This window comes from Schistocerca serialis, chromosome 3, assembly GCF_023864345.2.
Source record: "Schistocerca serialis cubense isolate TAMUIC-IGC-003099 chromosome 3, iqSchSeri2.2, whole genome shotgun sequence".
Classification (NCBI taxonomy): Eukaryota; Metazoa; Arthropoda; class Insecta; order Orthoptera; family Acrididae; genus Schistocerca; species Schistocerca serialis.
In genome coordinates, this window is record NC_064640.1 from 71,794,271 (window position 1) to 71,819,202 (window position 24,932).

At 38.4% G+C, this 24,932-nt stretch overlaps 1 protein-coding gene across 1 annotated transcript in view; it reads right to left on the minus strand.

The window, feature by feature from the left end:
- The window catches only part of LOC126469725 (leucine-rich repeats and immunoglobulin-like domains protein 3), a 74,119-nt gene that overhangs the window by 28,793 nt on the left and 20,394 nt on the right, over nucleotides 1-24,932 (minus strand). Inside the window, exons 6-9 of the mRNA XM_050096916.1 lie at nucleotides 18,986-19,129; nucleotides 10,912-11,055; nucleotides 8,385-8,779; nucleotides 6,988-7,302 (exon numbers count right to left, since the gene is read on the minus strand). Coding sequence (XP_049952873.1) covers nucleotides 6,988-7,302; nucleotides 8,385-8,779; nucleotides 10,912-11,055; nucleotides 18,986-19,129 — 998 coding nt within the window. The remainder of the gene's footprint in view (nucleotides 1-6,987; nucleotides 7,303-8,384; nucleotides 8,780-10,911; nucleotides 11,056-18,985; nucleotides 19,130-24,932) is intronic.

A 24,932-nucleotide genomic window follows, 5' to 3' on the forward strand; every position in this document is an offset into this window, starting at 1 on the left:
CTCTCTCTCTGCTATCAGTCCCACCTGGTATGGGTCCCAAATTGATAAACAATGCTCAATAATCAGTCACACAAACACACTCCAAGCCACTCCTTTCATGGATGAGTTACATTTCCTGAACATTCCTCCTATGAATCTTGGTTTGGCATCTGGTTTTCTCACTATTTGTTTTATGTGGCATTCCACGTAGGTACTCCTACATATTTTTTGGTATGTACTGTTTCCAGCAATTTGGAGGAGGAGGAGGAGGAGGAGGAGGGGATTAGTGTTTAACGTCCCGTCAACAACGAGGTCATTAGAGATGGAGCACAAGCTCGGGTTAGGGAAGGATGAGGAAGGAACTCGGCCGTGCCCTTTTGAAGGAACCATCCCTGCATTTGCCTGAAAGGCTTTAGGGAAATCACGGAAAACCTAAATCAGAATGGTCGGAGATGGGATTGAACTGTCGTCCTCCCAAATGCGAGTCCAGTGTGCTAACCACTGCGCCACTTCACTCGGTCAACAATTTGGCATCAGTAGTGTGGTTGCACAGTAGTGTATTTCTTTTCCTGTGTATGCACAATATATTACATTTAATCTCTATTAACGTTCAGTGTCAATTGAAAGACATCATTCATCAATTCTCTGTAGATCATTTTGTAAATCGATTCTGTCTTCTGGCATTGCTACTTTTTTACATTAGTCTTAAAGAGCTTCTAACACTTTCTACTGTATCATATATATATATACACTGTAAACAATAACCGTCCAATTACACTTCCGCAGGGTACATCTACATATATATCTACGTGATTACTCTGCTGTTCACAATTAAGTGCCTGGTAGAGGGTTCAATGAACCATCTTCAAGCTGTCTCTACCGTTCCACTCTCTAACAGCGCGCGGGACAAATGAGCACTTAAAATTTTTCTGTGTGAGCCCTGATTTCTCTTATTTTATTGTGATGATCATTTCTCCCTATGTAGATGGGTACCAGCAGAATGTTTTCGAAATTGGAGGAGAAATCTGGTGATGGAAATTTCATGAGAAGATCCCGTCGCAACAAAAATGCCTTTGTTTTAATGATTGCCACTCCAATTCAAGTATCATGTGTGGCACTATCTCCCCTATTTCGCGATAATACAAAATGAGGCGCCCTTCTTTGAACTTTTTCAATATCACCTGTCAGTCCCACCTGATATGGATCCTACATCGCACAGCAATACTCCAGAATAGGGCGGACAAGCATGGTGTAAGCAGTCTCTTTAGTAGATCTGTTGCACCTTCTAAGTGTTCTGCAATGAATCACAATCTTTGGTTTGCTCTACCCACAACATCACCTATGCGAGCGTTCCAATTTAGGGTATTTGTAATTGTAATCCCTAAGTATTTAGTTGAATTTACAGCTTTCAGATTTGTGGGACTTATCGCGTAATCGAAATTCAGCAAATTTCTTTTAGTACTCATGTGAATAACTTCACACTTTTCTTTATTCAGGGTCAATTGCCACTTGCTGCACCACACACATATCTTATCTAATCATTTTGCAATTCATTTTGGTCATCTGATGACTCTACAAGATGGTAAATGACAGCATCATCAGCAAATAATCTAAGAGTGCTACTCAGATTGTCTCCTACGTTGTTAACATAGATCAGGAACAATAGAGGGCCTATAACACTTCCTTGAGGAATGCTGGATATTACTTCTGTTCTACTCGATGACTTTCCCTCTATTACTATGCACTGTGACCTTTCTGACAGGAAATCATGAATCCAGTCGCACAACTGAGGCGATATTCCATAGGCACACAGATTGGTTAGAAGACGCTTGTGAGGAACGGTGTAGAAAGCCTTCTAAAAATACGGAGTCAATTTGACATCCCCTGCCGATAGCACTCATTACTTCGTAAGTATAAAGAGCTAGTTGTGTTCCGCAAGAACACTATTTTCTGAATCCGTGCTGACTATGTGACAGTAAATCATTTTCTTCGAGGTACTTTATAATGTTCGAATACAGTATATGTTCCAAAACCTTACAGGAAATCGACATTAGTTATATGGGCCTTCTCCTATTTCCCTTTTGGGGTATTGGTGTGACTTGAGCAACTTTCCAGTCTTTAGGTACTGAAATTTCTGTGAGCGAGTGGTTGTACATAATTGCCAAATATGGAGCTATTGCATCTGCATACTCTGAAAGGAACCTGACTGGTATACAATCTGGACCAGAAGCCTTGCCTTTATTAAGTGATTTAAGCTGCTTTGCTACACCGAGGATATCTACTTCTATGTTTCTCATCTTCGCAGTTGCTCTTGATTGGAATTCAGGAATATTTATTTCGACTTCTTTGGTGGAGGAGTTTCGGAAAACAGTGTCTAATAACTCTGCTTTGGTGGCACTGTCATCAGTGACTTCACTGTTGCTATCGTGCAGTGAAGGTATTGATTGTGTCTTGCCACTGGTGTGCTTTATGTATGACCACAATTTCTTTGGGTTTTCTGCCAGATTCCGAGACAAGAGTTTCGTTGTGGAAATTATTAGCATCTCGCGTTGAAGCACGCGCTATATTTCAAACTTCTACAAAACTTTGACAATCTTCGGGATTTTGTGTTCTTTTAACTTTGGCATGCTTTTCTCGTTGCTTCTGCAACAGCGATCTGGCCCATTTTGTATACCATGGGGGATCAATATCATCACTTATTAATTTATGTGGTATATATCTCTCAATTGCCGCTGATACTACCTTTTTGAAATCATTCCACATCTTTTCTATGCTTACGTGATCAGATCAGGAGGAGTGGAGACTGTCTCTTAAAAAGGCATTAAGAGCATTTTTATCAGCTTTTTTAAATATATGTACTTTGCGTTTCTTTTTGATGGTTGTGGGTGTTAAGGTATTCAGCTTAGCAGCAACTGCCTTGTGGTCATCAATCCCTGTATACTCCCTATTTTTCCACGATTATTTGTTGCTAAGAGGTTACGTATGCTTTTGCAACCATTTACGCTTCGAGTAGGCTCATGAACTAATTGTTCAAAGTAATTTTCTATGAAAGCATTCAGTACGATTTCAGATGACGTTTTATGCCTGCCACTAGCTTTAAACATATAATTTTTCAGCATATCAAGGGTAGATTGAAGTCGCCACCAACTATAATTGTGTGAGTGGGGTACCTATTTGAAATGAAACTCAAGTTTTCTTTGAACTGTTCAGCAACTATATCTTCTGAGTCTTGGGGGGGGGGGGGGGGGGGTGTCAGTAAAACTGATCTAATTAATAGTTTAGTCCAATTGTCAAGTATAACCTCTACCCATACTATTTCGCAGGAACTATGTACTTCAATTTCACTACAAGGCAAGTTACTTCTGACAGCAATAAATACTCCACCACCAACTGTATTTAATTTATCCTTTCTGAACACTGTTAGATCATTTGAAAAAATTTTGGCTGAACTTATTTCCGGCTTTAGCCAGCTTTCTGTACCTATAACCATTTGAGCTTCAGTGATTTATATTAGGGCTTGAAGCTCTGGTTCTTTCCCAACACAGCTACAACAATTTACAACTACAATACCGAACGTTTCTACAACTACCTTACTGTGTTTTACCTGCCCCTTTTAGACGGACACCCTTTCTGTGGTTTCCTGAGACCCTCTAACCTAAAAAAACTGCCCAGTCCCTTCCACACCCCCCCCCACGCCCCCTACCCGTGTAGCTGCTTCCTGTGTGTAGTGGACTCCTGACCTATTCAGCAGAACCCAGAAACCCACCACCCGACGGCCCAAGTCAAGGAATCTGCAGCCTACACGGTCACAGAACCGTCTGAGCCTCTGATTCACACACTCCACTCGACTCTACATCAAAGGACCACAGTCTGTTCTGTCGACAATGCTGCAGATGGTGAGCTCCGCTTTAATCTTGGAAATTACCTTTACAGTTGTTGATTTTGTTCTGTTAAGAGCGACATGTTGATTTCTATCTGCAAGGATGTCGCAAATCAGGTCCGATACTCAGTAAGCTCATATTTTTTTCATTAAATGGTAGTATGAGACGGTGTCAAATGCCTACCTGAAGTCAACAAACATGAGTTGAGCTTTTCAAGATCTTTGTTTGCAGAATCCATGTTCATTTTTATGCAGGAGATTTAATTTCTCCAAAAAAAGTCATAATTCTTGATCATTACATGTGTTCCATAATTCTACAACACACTGATATTAATGATACAGACTTATAATTATGTGCATCTGTCCTATGGCCATTCTCAAAAACCGGGAATGGCCTGCGCTTTTTTTCCAGCCACTAGGTACTCTTGATTGCTTCAGCGAACTACGATAACCAGCTGCTAGAAGAGGAGCACATTCTTTCACATAATCTTCGTAGAATCTTATATGTATCTCATCATGTCCGGATGCCTTTCCACTACTAAGCAGCTGTAATTGCTTTTCTATTCCATAATTGGTTATCCCAATATCTGCTATTTCAACGTTTGTATGATGATTGAAAGGAGGGACAATATTACAATCTTCTGTGGTGAAACAATTTTGAAAGGCCAAATTCAGTATTTAGACTGTCTCTCTGTTACCTTCTGTTTCAGTGCCTGTATATTAAATGACTGACTGAATAGATAATTTTGAACTGCTTACTAGTTTTATGTATGAACAAAATGTCTTAGGGTTTCTAGTCAGATCAGCTGACAAAATTTTACTTTCAAAGTCACTGAATGCTTCTCTCATTGGTTTCCTTATGGTTATTTTTTTTTTTTTTTTTTTTTTGCCTTGTTCAGTTTTTGTCTGTTTGCTAGGTTTTGACTTCTCTTGAAACTGTGATGAAACTCTTTGTTTATGTATCAGTTTTCTAACATACCTATTAACCCACACTGGGTCCTTCCCATTGCTCAAGACCTTCCTCAAAACATACTTGTCTAAGGCATATTGAACGACACTTTTGAATTTTTTCCATTTGTTCTCCACATGTTCATCCTCAGCATGGAGTATTTGATGTTGACTACTCAGATATTTGGCAATTTTTATTCTCTCAGCCTTGCTAATTTCCCTACTTTTATTAACATTCCTTGTAATAAATGTAGTCATAGTTACTATCACAGCCTTATGATACCTTCTTACAGAGTAACTGATTGGGCAAGTACAGATCTTTTCATTGCTAGGCTTAGAAGTTTCCTTCTCGAGTTGATTCGCTAATTATCTGCCTGAAGTAATTTTCAGACAAAACATACAGAATAATGTCACACGAATCTGTTTCTGGCATCAATTTTGACAGCATGACTCTCTCAATCTATGCCTGGAAAGTTGGAGTCATCCCCTATTACAACAGCATGATCAGGAAAGTTATTAATTATATTTTGCAAGTTTTCTCTGAAGTGCTCTAATACTACAACCCATGACTCATGCAGTCTATAAAAGCATCTGATTATCGATTTTGGCTGACCTTTGATGCTTAACTTCACCCAGATTAATTCGCTTTCAGAATCCGTGATGACCGCATTAGATATTATTGAATTCTTTAGTGCAATAAATATGCCGCCACTATTGATGACTAACTTATTCTTAACATAAATATTCCAATTTGAAATTAGGATGTTGTTGCTATTCCCTTCCACTTTTAACCAACTTTCTGGGCATTATAATCTCCAATTAGCAGCACCAATTCTAGGACCTTTCCTTGGATACTTCTGCAGTTTACTAATATCATATTAATCTTCCACCACCAAATCAGCTATCCACTGAAAGTAGCCTCCATGTCTCAGACAAGCCCCCTCCCCTCCCCCTGCCAACATACCAAGTGCACACCGGCACCCCCCCCCCCCCCCCCCCCTGTCAGAGGAACCATCCCGGCATTTGCCTGGACTGATTTAGAGAAATACGGAAAACCTAAATCAGGGTGGAGGAAAATAGGCTGCTGGGCCAGCAGGAGAGGCATCCTGCACTGATTCAGAAGTATTATCAACACTGGGTAGCACTTCCGTGTCTGTTGCTAAGGTGTAAGGAAGCAGCCATGTGGTCTGTTTCCTCTTTTGCCTTCCACTTTGACTTACACAACAACATCATATGAGTGGACAAAAACCCTGCAACATAATTGGGTTACTTTTGAATTCCCTGCCTTTTATAAGTTTCTGCCATTTTTATACAAAGGGCAATTGGCCAACAGTATTATAGGAGTGGGAGGAGGAGAAATCTGGTAACAATGCATGATGTCTTAATGATGTCATGAGGGGGGAGGATGAGAGGGAGGGGATCTGGCAGCAATGCAGATTGCACTCTTAACCAGTGTAGCCCTACTACTGCTGCCTAAACTCAACATTTTGTGTAGTCCATGGCATGTCTATCTGCAGCTGTTACTCAGGCACATGGTGGAGTTACATAATGTTAAAAGTGGACTATTTATGTGTCAGGTGAACTGAATTATATGTGTACACCAACATAGAATTAAAATCTGGTAACAATGCATGATGTCTTAATGATGTCATGAGGGGGGGGGGGGGGGAGGATGAGAGGGAGGGGATCTGGCAGCAATGCAGATTGCACTCTTAACCAGTGTAGCCCTACTACTGCTGCCTAAACTCAACATTTTGTGTAGTCCATGGCATGTCTATCTGCAGCTGTTACTCAGGCACATGGTGGAGTTACATAATGATAAAAGTGGACTATTTCTGTGTCAGGTGAACTTAATTATATGTGTACACCAACATAGAATTAAAATTTTACTGTAAGGGTTAGCAAGATTGTTTGACAGATGGAACAATAGCCTGTGACTTTACAACAATGCACATAGAAAAATTTTGAATTTAATCTGTATCACGTTTTATGGCACCACTTATTACCAAAACTCCGGTAATTAAAGTTTATTATACTATTATGAATTGAGGCAGTTACATCTGGGTTACTATTACCCACACCACTGTTACTTATTAATCTTGACAAATGATGCAATGTACAACAGGAGTCAACAGGAGTCATGCCATTAAACTAAAATAACAAGAAAATTATATAAATACCTAAAACAGTTATCCTGGACTTGTTCGAGTATGTAGATCCAAAATTGTTTGAAACCACACACTGGTATCGGCCAGTTTCACGCAGACTTATATTGAATATCACTAGCTCTGAAGTCTGTTCACAACCTTTATTTCCTAAACTTTTTGCTGTCTGCTTTGTACTTGCGGCATTAAGATTAACATTGTCCTTCTTCCAGTGAAAAGCCATTGGATGTAGAGAAGAAGAAGATGCCTTGCAGTGCAATGTAATGTTATCTCCCTTCAATGCTACAAGGCTCTGTGGACTTTCAATTATATTGGGTTTAGGAAATTCATCTGAAACAAACCGAACATTGAGGTCATGTTTAAATATCTTATTCCAGGTCATAAAATCACTGTGTGTCACAGTTGGAGTACATTCACACAATTAATCATTATGGAACACTTAAAAATATAGAATTAGCACAGTCTATGATTTTACACTAACCAAATAGGACGTTACAGGTGCACTGATGGTCACTTTAGGTCATAACAAACTTGAGTTTATATATATATAAAATGTGTGACACACAACAAAGTAAAATTTTGTAAACAAACTGAAAAAGTTTCTCCTTGACAACTCCTTCTATTCCATAAAGGAATTTCTATTATTGTAATGTGTAAGAGGTGGTGGGTAAGAATTACCAACTCACATATGTATTTTTATAAAGATGAAAAGCAAAAAAACCTTATAAATGATCAGCATGTAAAATGCCTTGTTCCACATCAACATCATTACAATTTCTGTGTTAACTGATTCATGGAACATGAAACTAACTAACTACTTTCAGAAAATATATATGTACTATCTGCCTTGTCAAGAACTACATATACAGGTCAAATAATTTGCTATTAGACAAATCAATGCAAGCTATTAAACACTTTTTTTGTGCTAACTAATGCCATGTACATCCAAATTTGAGACAGATTTGCTTTGTGCAAAGCCTCTTATTTGAAACTGTTGGGTATTATGACTGCACATAATGAAGTTAAAAGCAATTAGTTAATTGTTAACAGTAGATAATACAATATTCAAACCCCTCAACCCTCCTCAACAAGTAACATTTCGTGTACAAGCAAAACTTCAAGTTTCAAAGTTTATATGTTGAAGATCCACCTCCTCTTATTCCAAATCAGTGATGTTATTTCATAACAACAGTTCAAGATGAGCCAACTGCATATTACCTTTACCAATAACATGTTCTGTAGAGAGACACAGAAATTATTTTCGCATAAAAGCCAACACTTCATGATGAGTATGTATACTTAGTACTGCCAGTGTATGCTGGCACAGTGCGTAATAATACTTTAAACTTGGTAACCCTGATTTTTGATATCACATAATACAAAATTTGAATGCTGTAATAACTTGTACTTACCACAAGTAAAATCATTTATAGAAACTTGCAAAACTGGTACACCTCTCAGCCTTTCAGGAAATGCACAAACAGCCATCACTGACTTGTTAACGCTAAACTGTTTCAGCCAAATAGCAAACCATTTCATTTTGCAATCACATAACATATCACTCGTATTCATGCGAACTTCTTTCAGATGTTGAAGAGCACTGAAGCTATTTTCTTGAATGGATACAATACTATTGTTTCTGAGATCCAGTCGAGTGATTCGGTCAAGACCTATGAATGCTTTCTTGTTGATAGTCTTTATTTCATTAGAACATAAGCTCAATTCTGTTAACTGTCGTAAGCTACTGTATACACCATCGATATAATCATCTTCAACTGTCCATGCAATTCTGTTACTACTTAGTTCTCTGAAATCAAAAAGAAAATTTTCCAGTTAAAAAAGGATAAGAAGATTTCATTTTTATTTCTTTAGTTAGCAATCAAAATCTGTACACCCATTACGACACGTCACACATTTGAAATAATAAATGTGTCATCTGATCCAATGTGAGAAGCAAGGGAAAAGAAAACTCAAAATAGCAATAACAGTGGTGATGACACTATTTGTAAATAACCCCAGTCACTGAGGAAACAAGAATATTGTCCTGACATTTCTATTCAATTTACTAAGCAAAGCAATGTTTGCTGCAGATTACTCTTCCACTACTGATTGTCATCTATGTTACTCATCATAGTGAACACTATCACATCTTGATGAACATTTACACATCCTCATATGAATTACTGACTCTCTCCCTGTCTTGTTCCCATACACAGAACAGCTTTAACAGTGGTTATAATGCTTCACACATCCAAAAACTGAATCTCAGGGGCAGTTGTTGCTATTCTGTTCCCCCATTATACATACCACCACCATGGTATATATTCATGAGTTTACATTCACATTGGAAGTAACACAGCAGATAAGGAGAAAATTACACAAACTTGTGAAAGAAGTATAAGTACTATGAATGTGTAACAACGAATACATAAGTTTCAATGTGTGTTTCTGTAGTAATTTAAAACCAAGATCTAGATCATAATGTATGCGGCCTATCTAATGCAAATACAAACATTGCACTGTGCTGTTAACAGAAGCACTATGATGACATAAATCCTACGAACATAACGAAAGTTAAAACAATTTTAAATTTCCACACGTAGTTAAGTCATGATTTACAAGCTTTTGGGTTTGCAGATGAGTTAACTGTTATTTTCCTTTCACAACATTTCATCAACTTCCCTATCTGTCTTCAGCAAGTGTCTAGCGAAGAACTGAATACTGTAGTGGCCCAGGGTTGAGGGGCCACTACGGTGTAGAGGTCGAGCTGCGGTGGGAAGCTAGAGATGGCGGTGCTGGCCAGCCATAGCAGTCAGAGACATTGGTCATGCGTTTATGGGCTGTGCTTGTGTGAATTTGTGTATATTTTCTACTTTGGAAGAAGGCCTTTTGATCAAAAGCTTAAATGTGTAATAGTGTTTTTGTTGTGCCTGTCTGCAGCTCAACATCTCCTCTATTTAGTGAGTAGCAATCTATCCTTTTCATAACCTTGTCGTTATTACATTCTAGACTCTTCATTGTTTGATCTGGTCATAGGCTGGTGAGAGATTGGCATGCCTCCACCCACCGACCACTAAGATCAATGGGATAGCAGCATGGAGTTACATGCCCGAATCAATCATCCAAGTTCAGTTTGACTCATTGCCCAGCCATGTTAGAGTCAACACTGCTGCCAGAGACAGCTGTGCTGCATACTAAATTTCACAGCCTGTATCCCCCCAAATCACCTTCCTACTATACTGTGTTCACACGATAAGTAAAATTTCGTTATTTTCCATCGTTCCTGGTGCTGCAGCTTTAATGGCTAGCAGTGGACTTTATTTTCAATGATTCATAATCATTTTTTACAATTTTATTTTTACTACTGGTGTCACAGCAGGAATGATTTCAAGTAAACTGCAATAACAATTTTTGTATACTACAAATTTATATACTGTTTTTGGTATGCTAACTACTTGTCATTACATGTATCTTCATACAATGAAATTATTTTCTCTGCTGTTATACAATTGCCTGATGATGATCAGATAGACTGAAACAAATAGTAAATAAAAGGTTTGTTTATTAGCAGCTCACGATGTTATATAAAAATGACCTGCTTCAAATGCCTACAAGGTACTTTTTCTGAAAACTTTGGGTAAGGATGCTGAGGGAAAGAGCTCTACAGTCTATGGTTTGATTTTTATCAAAAAGGTCTTTACTCTGATGCTGCAAGGTTTTAACTAGGCAAAACTTCACAGTATCAATGACCACAGACAGACACACAAATAATGAGAAAACCTACAATGAAAATATGTGGTATAAGATGTCTAAGAGAACACAAAACCAAATAAATTAAAGTTTATCACAAAAGGTACAGAAACACAATTTTTTAGTTTCTTCTGGGAATCTTAAGAAATCCATGAAACAAAAATGTTTAAATGTTAATCATATACTTACAGAACTTCGAGTGATATCAGGCCATCAAAAGCGCCATCAGCAATATATTCAATTATATTGCCATTCAAGCGAAGAACTTGTAATCTTGTTAACTGTTCGAACATTCCCTTTGTAACAGCTTGAAGGCGGTTCTGAGAAAGATCCCTTGAAGATGAAAGAGAAAATAATAACAATTAAAACTAATGTCATACAATCCCTTAAATATAAAATACTTCACAGTCTTACAAATTAAAATCTTATTTATTACACTCACTGTAATGATAAAGTAGTTGACTCAGAATGAGAACTGACACTGAGTTACCAAAACAATGCAAAATAACAAGAGAGTAAAAAACTTCAGTATGTACATTAACTATGATATGTATATATAAGAAATTTATTATTGCAGATGAAAAATTTGTAGCGACCAGTCACTATTTACATTATCAAATTTATTTTATTACTTTTTAGTAGTTTCAGATAGTTTTTCATTTGTTGAGTGTAGCTATCAAACTATTAATACATTGAGGTTAAAGAATGAGAACATGTATCTAACACTAACCAGAAGTTGACTTCATTATCAACTTGCGCAGAATTTTATCCACAGACTGCATTGTCTGTTATGAGGACTATTACAGATTTACCTTACATTGGAGTCCATACATATATCACAAATTTAATTTAAATATACTATGGCAAATACTAATCTCTAATAGCTGGTATGACATTACTGACATACATTCTTTGGATATACAACATTTCTTCTACTGGCAGTGACACATACAATTTATTTAATATTTTTATCAGATATTATGAATTCATTATATATTTACTATTTTGATATGAGAGTAATGATTGTTTTTAGTTACAATGGTCTTTGTACAAGCAAAAAAGTTTCTTAACCTATTAAAAATCAGGTGCGAATGCAAGTTTTTCTAAATATTTGTGGATCACTGTGATTGTCTGTCCCCTGCCCCCCCCCCCCCTTCCCTCCCCCCCAGCACGCGCACGCACACGCACACACAACACATTCTGTCTAATCAAAATCACAAGTTAAGTTACTCATCCAAATACACCTTAACAAAAATGATGCACCACGAAGAAATTATACAAATGGGTTGAAAATCAGTAGATGTGGTGTACATGTACAGACAAACAAATTATTGCAATTTCAGAAAAATTGGATGATTGATTCAAGAGCTGAACCTTCACAAACTGAGAAAGTCAATAGCATGCTCTTCTATTTCTGGCCTTTATGCATGTAATTATTCGGTTTGGCATTGATTGACAGAGTTGGTGGATGTCCTCCTCTGAGATCTTGTGTCAAATTCTGTCCAAATTGTACCTTAGATTGTCAAAATACAGGTTGGATGGCCATAGCCATAATGCTCCAAACATTCTCAACTTGGGAGAGATCCGGCGATCTTGCTAGCCATGGTAGGGTTTCGCAATCACAAAGACATGTGGTAGGTACTCTCGACACATGTGGGTGAGTATTATGTTGGTGAAGTATAAGCCCAGTATGGCTTCTCATGAAAGGCAACAAATCAGGGCGGAGAATATCGTTGACACACTGCTGTGCTATAAGGGTGCCATGGATGACAACCAAAGGAATCCTTGCTGTGAAATGAAATGGCACTCCTTGTTGTTGGGCTGTATGGCAAGCAACAATCAGGCTGGTATCACAGTGCTCCAGGACGCCTCCTGGCATGTCTTCACTGGTCATTGGGGCTCAGTTTAAAGTGGGAGTCATCACTGATGACAATTCTACTACAGCCAATGAGATTCCAAGGCAAATGTGCCTGGCACCACAGCAAACAGGCGTGTTGGAGTACAGAAATCAATTGCAGTCGGCACTAGGGGCACTGTGAGCTCAATCCCATTTCTGTGAGCCACCTATTAATCGTCCATGTGGTCACTGAAACACTGAAGCACCAGTGTTGGATCAATGATAATGATGAATCTGTGGCTCCAAGAATCCCTCTGATTGTTGCTCGGTCCTCTCATTCTGGTGATGGTTGTTGGGATGTTTAAGGGGGACTAAACAGCGAAGGTCATCAGTCCCGGTCCTCTCATTCTGTCTTACCTCTATGTCGAATGCTTCGTTCTTGACGCTGTGCTTGGCCATGGTTCACCCATTCCTACCAACATTGTCGAACAATGGCATCATTCCTATACAAATGATGAGTGATAAACTGATTACTCCAACCAGATTCTTTGAGCCCAACTATGCATCCTCTCTCAAATGCTGACATCTTCATATACTGTTCACACGCCTGCCTATGGGGTATAATTATTGTCCAACTGAGTATACGGAATGAAATTCGCATAGATTTTATGCCCTGCTATTGACACATCCCCTTGTTGACTGTCACTGCCAGCTGCACAGTGAAACTGCGCTGCAGCATCACACACTCATCCACTGGATGCTAAAGTTTACAGAGCTGCATTTTAGGTCGATACCTGTACGAATATAAATTTGTGAAGAATTTGGACAACTCTCTCATGGTGTGTCTTTTGTTTTACAGTGTATCTTAAGATCCACAAATAAGTTAAAACTATTTATTGTAAACTAATGTCAATTACTCGTACCTAAATTACCTACTACGAGAACATGTATTTTGATGTGGCATCTAATGTTACAGCTGTACTGAAGAGCAATAAAAGTGCCCTTGTCAGAAGGTTCGTGTTATTCCATTAGGCAGATTAGACAATGCTGAAATTTAACTAAAATTTCATAGCAAATCATTGGAAGTGGCTGACATAGCTTTGTTCTCTCTCTTTTTTTTCCACATACTGTATATCCGCTGCTCTAGTTCAATTTCATGTATAGAACAGGCATTCACCGAGGTATTCACTATCTGATGCACCAACTAGCATCCACTTCTGCGGCACCAAGTTCCCACATTTTCATCTTGTCATACAGTCATTAATGGTTCCAATTAATTAATAATGATTTACTTTAAAGTTAGTACTGCAGTATCTGCACAGATAAATTGTAAACTGTAAAGTTGTAGGCAGAGTATTTTGACAGAGTAACACACATGATTTACATTCATTACTGACTTTTACAATTTTCCTCACTCCACCAATTAGGGACCTTGTTACGATGGGCTGGCTTGCATGTTACAATGATACAGATAATATTACCATCAAGATTTTGTGGAGAAGCCACACTAACATATCGTTCCTGAAGAGGGACAATAGCCTTTCCAGTACACACATGGGCAACTGTCTGGGTGACTCATTTTCCTTGTAAGATTAGCTATGATTGTCTTTTGTTGGTACTGTGCATGGCTGAAAGCACATAGAAACTACAGCTGTAATGTTTCTACAGGACATGACGTTCTACGGCATGGTTTAATGACAATGGCATCTCCTTGAGCAAAATACTCCAGAGGTAAAAGAGTTCCCCACTCGGATCTCCAGGCGGGGCCTACTGATGGTGACATTGTCATCTATGGGAGGAGGGGAAAAAACCTTAGCTTTTTATGGGCTGAAGCATGGACTGTTAGACCCCTTAATCAGGTAGGTAAATTAAAGAATTTAAAATGAGGAATGGATATATTGAAGTTAGTTATACAGTGGGATTTATTGAAATGCAGTGCCAGGAAGAATAGGATTTTTGGTGTTGTGAGTACAGATGTAGCAACACAAAATCTAATACGTGTAATGCAGCAGTATGACTAATAATGAATAAGAAGATCAGAGTGCATGTCAATTACTGCGAACGGCATATGGAACCCATTAGCATAGCCATGATACACACAAAGCCAAGGCCTACCACAGTACATTTACAGGGTGACAATTATTGAATTATATGAAATAAATTTGTCTTAACTTCTGAACGGTTTGTGTTACGACATTCAAACGGCACAGTTGGCTGCGGGGCATCATGGGGATTAGCATGCGTATGCACCTTGTTGTTTTCGGCCATTTGCACATGAAAAATGTCACGGTTCAGTGTGCCTGAGCACATAGCGCTAGTGAAGGCTTACTATGCAAGCAATAACAGCCCAACTGCGGCTCGAAGGAAGTTTGTGACTTAGTTCAAGCTGAAGGCAATTCATCAAAGTATGCTAACAATCAAGAATTTGATCCACAAGTTTGAGAGAACAGATAGCGTTCGTGATGACAGTGTTGGCAATGTTGGTCATCCTAAAAGAGTGAAAACACCAAAAACATCGAGAAGATACGTGCTGTGTTTCAAACCAGCCCCAGGAAATCAATCAGAGGAGCTGCACAACAGGTGGGAATCTACTGGGAGACACTGTGACTAATTGTTGTTGAAGACCTGCACCTCTTCACATACAAAATTCAAACCTATCAGCCGTTAAACCTAAGGGTCACGGGACAACGGTTGTGTGTCGCCAACACTATTGTTCACAGAATTGACGAACAGGACTTTGACGTGAACTGGGTTCGGTTTAGTGACGAATGCCACTTTCATATCGATGGGTTCGTCAATAAGCAAAATTGGCACATTTGGAGGACTCACAATCCGCATTTCGCGATTGAGAAGTCTCTTCGCCCTCAACGAGTGATCGTGTGGTGTGCAATGTCCAGTCATGGAATAATTGGTGCGATATTCCTTGATGGCAAAGTGACAACTGAATGGTATGTAAAGGTTTTGGAAGATGATTTCATCCCCATTATCCAAAGTGATCCAGCTTTCGACAAGATGTGGTTCATGCAAGACGGAGCTTGACCCCATCTTAGCAGGAGAGTGTTTGATGTTCTGGAGGAGCACTTTGGGGACAGCATTCCGGCTCTGAGGTACCCCGCGAACACTGTCATGGGCCTCAATTGGCTGCCATATTCTCCGGATCTGAACACATGTGATCCCTTTTTGTGGGGCCATATTAAATTCAAGGTGTACAGCAACAATCCCAAAACCATTGCTGAGCTGAAAACAGCCATTCATGAGGACACTGACAGCATCAATGTTCCGAGAACTTCAGCGGGTCATGCAGAATTTCGCTATATGTCCGTGCCACATCATAGCCAATGTTGACAGGCATATGAAACATGTCATAACCTAAATCCAAATATCTGTAGTAACATTACGTGTTGAATAAAGAGTGTGCACACCATAGTTTGTAACTAATTTATGTTTTTTTCATATAGTTCAACAATTGCCACCCTATACATTTACATCTACATCAATGCTCCACAAGCCTCTGTACAGTGCACAACAGATTATATTCGTGGTCCTTACACGAAACGAACATCAGTGGCAGTAGAATCATTCTACAGTTACCCTCAAATGTAGGTTCCTTAAATTTCCTCAACAGTGTCTTTCCTCCAGGAAGAGTAGTACAAGTGTAAAAGAATACTAGTTCCACAGACAATGAAGAGATTGAAAAAGTAAGATGAGATAAAAGAAATTATTCAGAATTAAGGGAGGTGAAAATTTAATTATGATGGGCAACTGTAATTCAATAGTAGGAGAAGGAAGAAAATGAAAAACAGAATGGGGACAAATGAATGAATGAAAAGTCATATGATAAAATTTTGCACAGAGCATAATTTACTCACTGCTAATACTTGGTTCCAAGAATCACAAAAGAAAGTTGCATACACGGAAAGACAGTTGTACACATACCGTAAGGTTCAGAAAGAATATATAATGGTAAGGAAGAGATTCTGAAACCAAATTTTCAACTGCAAAACATTTCCAGCCACAGAAGTAGACACTGACCATAATTCATTGGTTACGAACTGTATAAATTGCACAAATGCAAGAAATAAAGGAGATGGGACCTCGATAAGTTTAAGAGCCTAGATGCTGTTGGGAGTTTCAAAGGGAGCATTAGGATACTATTGACTGAGAAAGGGAGAAAGGAATACAATAGAAAACAAACAGGTAGCACTGGGATATGAAGTATTGGAGGCAGCAGAGGATCTAGTGGGCCCAGTCAAAATCCTTGGATACACATGAGATACCGAATGTAATTAATGAAAGAACAAAATACAACAATACAGAAATGAAACAGGCAAAACAGAATACAGACAATTAGAAAAGGATATTCACAGAAACCACAAAACAGCAAAGCGGGAGTGACTAGACGAGAAATGGAGAGCTGTACAAGTATGCTCGAGTATGAGAAAGATAGATGCAGCATGTAAGACATTTATAGAAATTTTTGGAGAAAAGTGAATCCTGTGTATGAATACGAAGTGCTCATATGGCAAGCCAGTACTAAGCAAGGGAGAGAAGACTGAAAGGTGCTAGGAATATACAGAAGGATTACACACAGAGCAGAAACTTGAATACAATATTATGGGAAGAGATGAAGATAAAATGGCAGAAGTATGGTATGAGAAGAGTTTGACAGAGCACTGATGGACCTAGATCAAAACAAAGCACCCAGAGTAGACAACATTTCCTCAAAATTGTTAGTGTGATCCTTGGGAGAGCCAGTCACAACAGAACTATTTTACAAGATACAAGTGACAGATGAAATACCACCCGATTTCAAGATGACTGTACAAATCATAATTCCAAAGAAGAAAGGTACTGACAGGTGTGAACGTCAACAAACCATCAGTTTAACAAGTCATTGTTGCAAAAAACAGAAACAATTTGTTTACAGAAGAACAGAAAGTGTAGAAGCAGAACACGGGGAAGGCCTGTTTGGATTCTGGATAAATGCAGGAACACGTAAGGCAATACTGACCCTGTGACTTACCTCAGAAGATAGGTTAAGGGAAAGCAAACCTACATTTATAACATTTGTAGATTTAGGGAAAGCTTTTGGCAATGTTGATTGGAATACACTCTTTGAAGGTAGCAGTGTTAAAATACAGGAACTGAAATGTTACTCACAACTTGTACTGGAACCAGGCTGCAGTTGTTAGAGTTGAAGGATATGAAAAGGAGACAGTATTTGAAGAGTGAGTGAGACAGGATTGTAGCCTAACCATCATATTATTCACTACGTACATTGAGGGCAATATTATAGTAAGGAAAGATGAAGTTGTGTACATCACCACTTGACTACTCTCGTATTATTTGTACCATTACTTCCTATGACAATTCTTGAATTTTTGCCACAGTGAAGCTTTTCTTATTTGTTGTCACATATTAGCTGAACTTTGCAAAAATCATTTCGATGATGTTAATGCATCAGTGATATGGTAGAAACCAAACAACCCAACGACGGTGTTCTTTTGCAACCATGTCAATGACACACTGTTGAAACTGTGACTTACTTTGTTTCATAAATTTCAAGAGCTCTAACTTAATACAAATCATTCAGAACTTGCAGAGTGCGATGGTTTCATCATTCAATTGAGTCAGCTTTTTTTGTTAGCATCACTGGAGCTCTATCTTTGATAACTGAATGATATATAACATTATCCATTATACTGACACACAGCCGACAAAGTTTTCTAGCGGCTGCCCCTGAACCATTTATGAAAAAACTTTTTAATTCATTTCCTCATGGTGGTCACTCATTTTCCTCAATTTGTAACACAGGAGACAGTTCAATATGAAACCAGAGGAAGTTCCTGCATACAAGACAGTAATTACTGTCAGCACGGGAACAGCAATGCTTCAATATATGCTGTCACATATCCATTCTTTCCTGACACAATGACCAGCTTTTACTAAAGTTTCATCCCATCATACAATGTCTTAACAATGCCAACTGACAGCTTTGACAACTGTCGACAAAGTAGGTCTTTTTACTGTCGTGTGCTCTTTGCTCTTGCAAGAACAACATAATGACAACAAACATTTTGTTGTAGGTTTTTGATCTAATAAGAGTGAACATAATTGGTAATAGAAGTTAATTATTTCCGTAGTTATAGTGATATGGAACACAAAACGAAAGGTGAGTTGCAAAGCAGATTTATGACAGCACAAACAGTGGATCAATAAATCATTGGAACATACTTATTCACTTATTTATTCAATTTAATATAAAAAAAATTTCCACTAGGCAGATCAGTCTTTAGGCTGAACTGAGAAAACAATATCTTACTAGTCAATAGCTAGCACAAAATGGATGACTTTTTCCAACACAATGACCTTGGTACACTTAACTAGCATCCCAATTAGAAATTTCTTAATTAAATCTGTACTTACATAACTGTCAACTGTTGACAGAACTGCCATCCATCAGCTTCAATGGCTGAAATTTGATTGTTACTTAGGTTCAAATGATTTAGTAACACCAGGCCATATAACCATCCTTTTCTAATGGCACTTATATTGTTGAAATCAAGATACCTACAAAAAAAAGATGACATTCATAGTAAATACATTATTTGTTTGTTAATTTCATGTTCCATACAGATGTATGATTTCTATCACAAAATGTAGAATAAGTCAGTATACATGTTACATGAAAATTACTAAATAGCACAATTACTTACATTTAACACAAATTTGTATATTAATCTTCGATCCGACATGTCATATTATATACACCTTGTGTTCTACACTACATATTATGTTTTTTAATACAGATGTGAGTAATCCCTACCCACGCTCTGTTACAAATTGCAGAAACTGAAATTCTTCTACAGAATAAGAGGAAATGTGAAGGAGAAACTGTTTTAGTGTCTTTACAAATTTACTTTTGCTGACTGCCAGACATTTTCTATCACTGTGCAAGTGATCAAAAATTTTTGTTGTAGTACTGCGTGTCTCATTATATACTAAACACAATCTTAATGTGGACTAACGAAAATCATTTTCTCTTGTCGTATTTTAATTAAGTACATCATTGTTCCTTTTGAGCTGCAGTGGATTCTTTATAATAAACTTTATGAAAGAATAAATATATTATGAGGCAGTGGTCATAATGCCTGACTACTTAAACAGATGTCTTCAAATGGCTCTGAGCACTATGGGACTTAACATCTGAGGTCATCAGTCCCCTAGAACTTAGAACTACTTAAACCTAACTAACCGAAGGACATCACACACACCCATGCCCAAGGCAGGATTCGAACCTGCGACCGTAGCGGTCACGCAGTTCCAGACTGAAGCGCCTAGAACCGCTCGGCCACACCAGCCGGCAAACAGATGTCTACAAGATGATCAGTATGAGCATCACATATTACTGTTACAGCAGATTTTTGAGCAATTGTAACATAATGCATATGGTAGTGAGTTATCACTCAGATGGAAAATTTAAGAGTTGGCTCGGCTGAAGGAGCCGGGGCAAAGAACAATGGCTAAGGCTTTCACAGCAGGCTGTGCAGGTGACTGACTATAGGGATAAGAATATCTTGTAGAACAAAGTGGCAATTATATCAAAATGTTAGAAACAGTCAAAATCTAAATGCAGCAGCCCATTACAAACAGTATTGTAAGGTGCTTAAAAATGTTATTAGGAAGGCAAAAAGTATGTGGTATGCAGATAGAATAGCTAAGTCTCAGGATAAAATTAAAACCATATGGTCAGTCGTAAAGGAAGTTGCTGGTCTGCAGAGACAGGTCGAGGATATAGAATCAGTGCGTAGTGGGAATGTCCGTGTTACTGATAAGTTGCATATATGTACAGTATTTAATAATCACTTTCTGAATATAGCAGGTGAACTAAATAGAAACCTAGTCCCAACAGGGAATCATATAGTGCTCTTAGAAAAAAGTGTTCCGAGACTGTTACCTGAAATGCTCCTCCATGATACTGACAAGAGGGAGATTGAGTTAATAATTAAATCACTAAAGACCAAGAACTCTCATGGATATGATGGGGTATCTAGCAGAATACTGAAGTATTGTTCTATGTATGTTAGCCCAGTTCTCAGCCATATCTGTAACTCATGGATATGATGGGGTATCTAGCAGAATACTGAAGTATTGTTCTATGTATGTTAGCCCAGTTCTCAGCCATATCTGTAACTTTTCCTTTAGGAGTGGTCGGTTTCCTGACCGATTAAAGTACTCGGTAGTGAAGCCACTTTATAAAAAGGGAGACATTGATAATGTTGACAATTTTAGACCTATTTCTATGCCATCGGTGTTTGCTAAAGTTATCGAGAAGGTTGTATATACAAGGTTACTGGAGCATTTAACTTCACATAATTTGCTGTCAAATGTTCAGTTTGGTTTTAGAAATGGTTTAACAACTGAAAATGCTATATTCTCTTTTCTCTGTGAGGTTTTGGACGGATTAAATAAAAGGTTGCGAACGCTAGGTGTTTTCTTTGATTTAACGAAGGCTTTTGACTGTGTTGACCACAAAATATTACTGCAGAAGTTGGACCATTACGGAGTAAGGAGAGTAGCTTACAATTGGTTCGCCTCTTACTTTAAGAACAGAAAGCAGAGGGTGATTCTCCACAATATTGAGAGTGGTAGTGATGTTCAGTCCCAATGGGGCACTGTTAAGTGGGGCGTTCCCCAAGGGTCGGTGCTGGGGCCACTGCTGTTTCTTATTTATATAAATGATATGCCTTCTATTATTACAGTTGATTCAAAAATATTTCTGTTTGCTGATGACACCAGCTTGATAGTGAAGGATCTTGTGTGTAGTATTGAAACAGTAACAAATAATGTAGTTCATGAAATAAGTTCGTGGCTTGTGGAAAATAATTTGATGCTAAATCACGGTAAGACTCAGTTTTTACAGTTTCAAACTCACAATTCAACAAGAACCAATATTTTGATCAGACAGAATAAGCATATTATAAGCGAGACGGGACAGTTCAAGTTCCTAGGCGTTCAGATAGATAGTAAGCTGTTGTGGAAAGCCCATGTCCAGGATCTTGTTCAGAAGCTAAATGTTGCTTTATTTACCATTAGAACAGTATCTGAAATAAGTGACACTTCAATATGAAAAGTAGTCTACTTCACATATTTTCATACACTTATGTCGTATGGTATTATTTTTTAGGGTAATTCTTTTGATTCAAAAAGGGTATTTTTGGCTCAAAAACGGGCTGTTCTAGCTATATGTGGTGTAAGTTCGAGAACCTCTTGTCGACCCCTATTCAAAAATCTGGGAATTCTGACATTGCCCTCACAGTATATATTTTCTTTAATGTCATTTGTTGTTAGCAATATTAGCCTATTCCCAAGAGTTAGCAGCTTTCACTCAGTTAATACTAGGCAGAAATCAAATCTGCATGTAGACTGCACTTCCTTGACTCTTGTGCAGAAAGGAGTGCAGTATTCTGCTGCATCCATTTTCAATAAGCTACCACAAGAACAAGTTAGATATAGTGGGAATTAGTGAAGTTCGGTGGCAGGAGGAACAAGACTTCTGGTCAGGTGACTACAGGGTTATAAACACAAAATCAAATAGGGGTAATGCAGGAGTAGGTTTAATAATGAATAGGAAAATAGGAATGCGGGTAAGCTACTACAAACAGCATAGTGAACGCATTATTGTGGCCAAGATAGATACGAAGCCCACGCCTACTACAGTAGTACAAGTTTATATGCCAACTAGCTCTGCAGATGACGAAGAAATTGAAGAAATGTATGATGAAATAAACGAAATTATTCAGATTGTGAAGGGAGACGAAAATTTAATAGTCATGGGTGACTGGAATTCGAGTGTAGGAAAAGGGAGAGAAGGAAACGTAGTAGGTGAATATGGATTGGGGGACAGAAATGAAAGAGGAAGCCGCCTGGTCGAATTTTGCACAGAGCACAACATAATCATAACTAACACTTGGTTTAAGAATCATGAAAGAAGGTTGTATACATGGAAGAACCCTGGAGATACTAAAAGGTATCAGATAGATTATATAATGGTCAGACAGAGATTTAGGAACCAGGTCTTAAATTGTAAGACATTTCCAGGGGCAGATGTGGACTCTGACCACAATCTATTGGTTATGACCTGTAGATTAAAACTGAAGAAACTGCAAAAAGGTGGGAATTTAAGGAGATGGGACCTGGATAAACTAAAAGAACCAGAGGTTGTACAGAGATTCAGGGAGAGCATAAGCGAGCAATTGACAGGAATGGGGGAAATAAATACAGTAGAAGAAGAATGGGCAGCTTTGAGGGATGAAGTAGTGAAGGCAGCAGAGGATCAAGTAGGTAAAAAGACTAGGGCTAGTAGAAATCCTTGGGTAACAGAAGAAATATTGAATTTAATTGATGAAAGGAGAAAATATAAAAATGCAGTAAGTGAAACAGGCAAAAAGGAATACAAACGTCTCAAAAATGAGATCGACAGGAAGTGCAAAATGGCTAAGCAGGGATGGCTAGAGGACAAATGTAAGGATGTAGAGGCCTATCTCACTAGGGGTAAGATAGATACCGCCTACAGGAAAATTAAAGAGACATTTGGAGATAAGAGAACGACTTGTATGAATATCAAGAGCTCAGATGGAAACCCAGTTCTAAGCAAAGAAGGGAAAGCAGAAAGGTGGAAGGAGTATATAGAGGGTCTATACAAGGGCGATGTACTTGAGGACAATATTATGGAAATGTAAGAGGATGTAGATGAAGATGAAATGGGAGATATGATACTGCATGAAGAGTTTGACAGAGCACTGAAAGACCTGAGTCGAAACAAGGCCCCCGGAGTAGACAATATTCCATTGGAACTACTGACGGCCGTGGGAGAGCCAGTCCTGACAAAACTCTACCATCTGGTGAGCAAGATGTATGAAACAGGCGAAATACCCTCAGACTTCAAGAAGAATATAATAATTCCAATCCCAAAGAAAGCAGGTGTTGACAGATGTGAAAATTACCGAACTATCAGCTTAATAAGCCACAGCTGCAAAATACTAACACGAATTCTTTACAGACGAATGGAAAAACTAGTAGAAGCCAACCTCGGGGAAGATCAGTTTGGATTCCGTAGAAATGTTGGAACACGTGAGGCAATACTGACCTTACGACTTATCTTAGAAGAAAGATTAAGGAAAGGCAAACCTACGTTTCTAGCATTTGTAGACTTAGAGAAAGCTTTTGACAATGTTGACTGGAATACTCTCTTTCAAATTCTAAAGGTGGCAGGGGTAAAATACAGGGAGCGAAAGGCTATTTACAATTTGTACAGAAACCAGATGGCAGTTATAAGAGTCGAGGGGCATGAAAGAGAAGCAGTGGTTGGGAAAGGAGTGAGACAGGGTTGTAGCCTCTCCCCGATGTTGTTCAATCTGTATATTGAGCAAGCAGTAAAGGAAACAAAAGAGAAATTCGGAGTAGGTATTAAAATTCATGGAGAAGAAATAAAAACTTTGAGGTTCGCCGATGACATTGTAATTCTGTCAGAGACAGCAAAGGACTTGGAAGAGCAGTTGAATGGAATGGACAGTGTCTTGAAAGGAGGATATAAGATGAACATCAACAAAAGCAAAACAAGGGTAATGGAATGTAGTCTAATTAAGTCGGGTGATGCTGAGGGAATTAGATTAGGAAATGAGGCACTTAAAGTAGTAAAGGAGTTTTGCTATTTGGGGAGCAAAATAACTGATGATGGTCGAAGTAGAGAAGATATAAAATGTAGGCTGGCAATGGCAAGGAAAGCGTTTCTGAAGAAGAGAAATTTGTTAACATCGAGTATAGATTTAAGTGTCAGGAAGTCATTTCTGAAAGTATTCGTATGGAGTGTAGCCATGTATGGAAGTGAAACATGGACGATAAATAGTTTGGACAAGAAGAGAATAGAAGCTTTCGAAATGTGGTGCTACAGAAGAATGCTGAAGATTAGATGGGTAGATCACATAACTAATGAGGAAGTATTGAATAGGATTGGGGAGAAGAGAAGTTTGTGGCACAACTTGACCAGAAGAAGGGATCGGTTGGTAGGACATGTTCTGAGGCATCAGGGGATCACCAATTTAGTATTGGAGGGCAGCGTGGAGGGTAAAAATCGTAGAGGGAGACCAAGAGATGAATACAATAAGCAGATTCAGAAGGATGTAGGTTGCAGTAGGTACTGGGAGATGAAAAAGCTTGCACAGGATAGAGTAGCATGGAGAGCTGCATCAAACCAGTCTCAGGACTGAAGACCACAACAACAACAACAACAACAACAACAACCACAAGAACTCAAAAATCTTAGCAGTAGCCCAAACTCTTAAGTCTAAACTGAAGAGTTTCCTCATGGCTC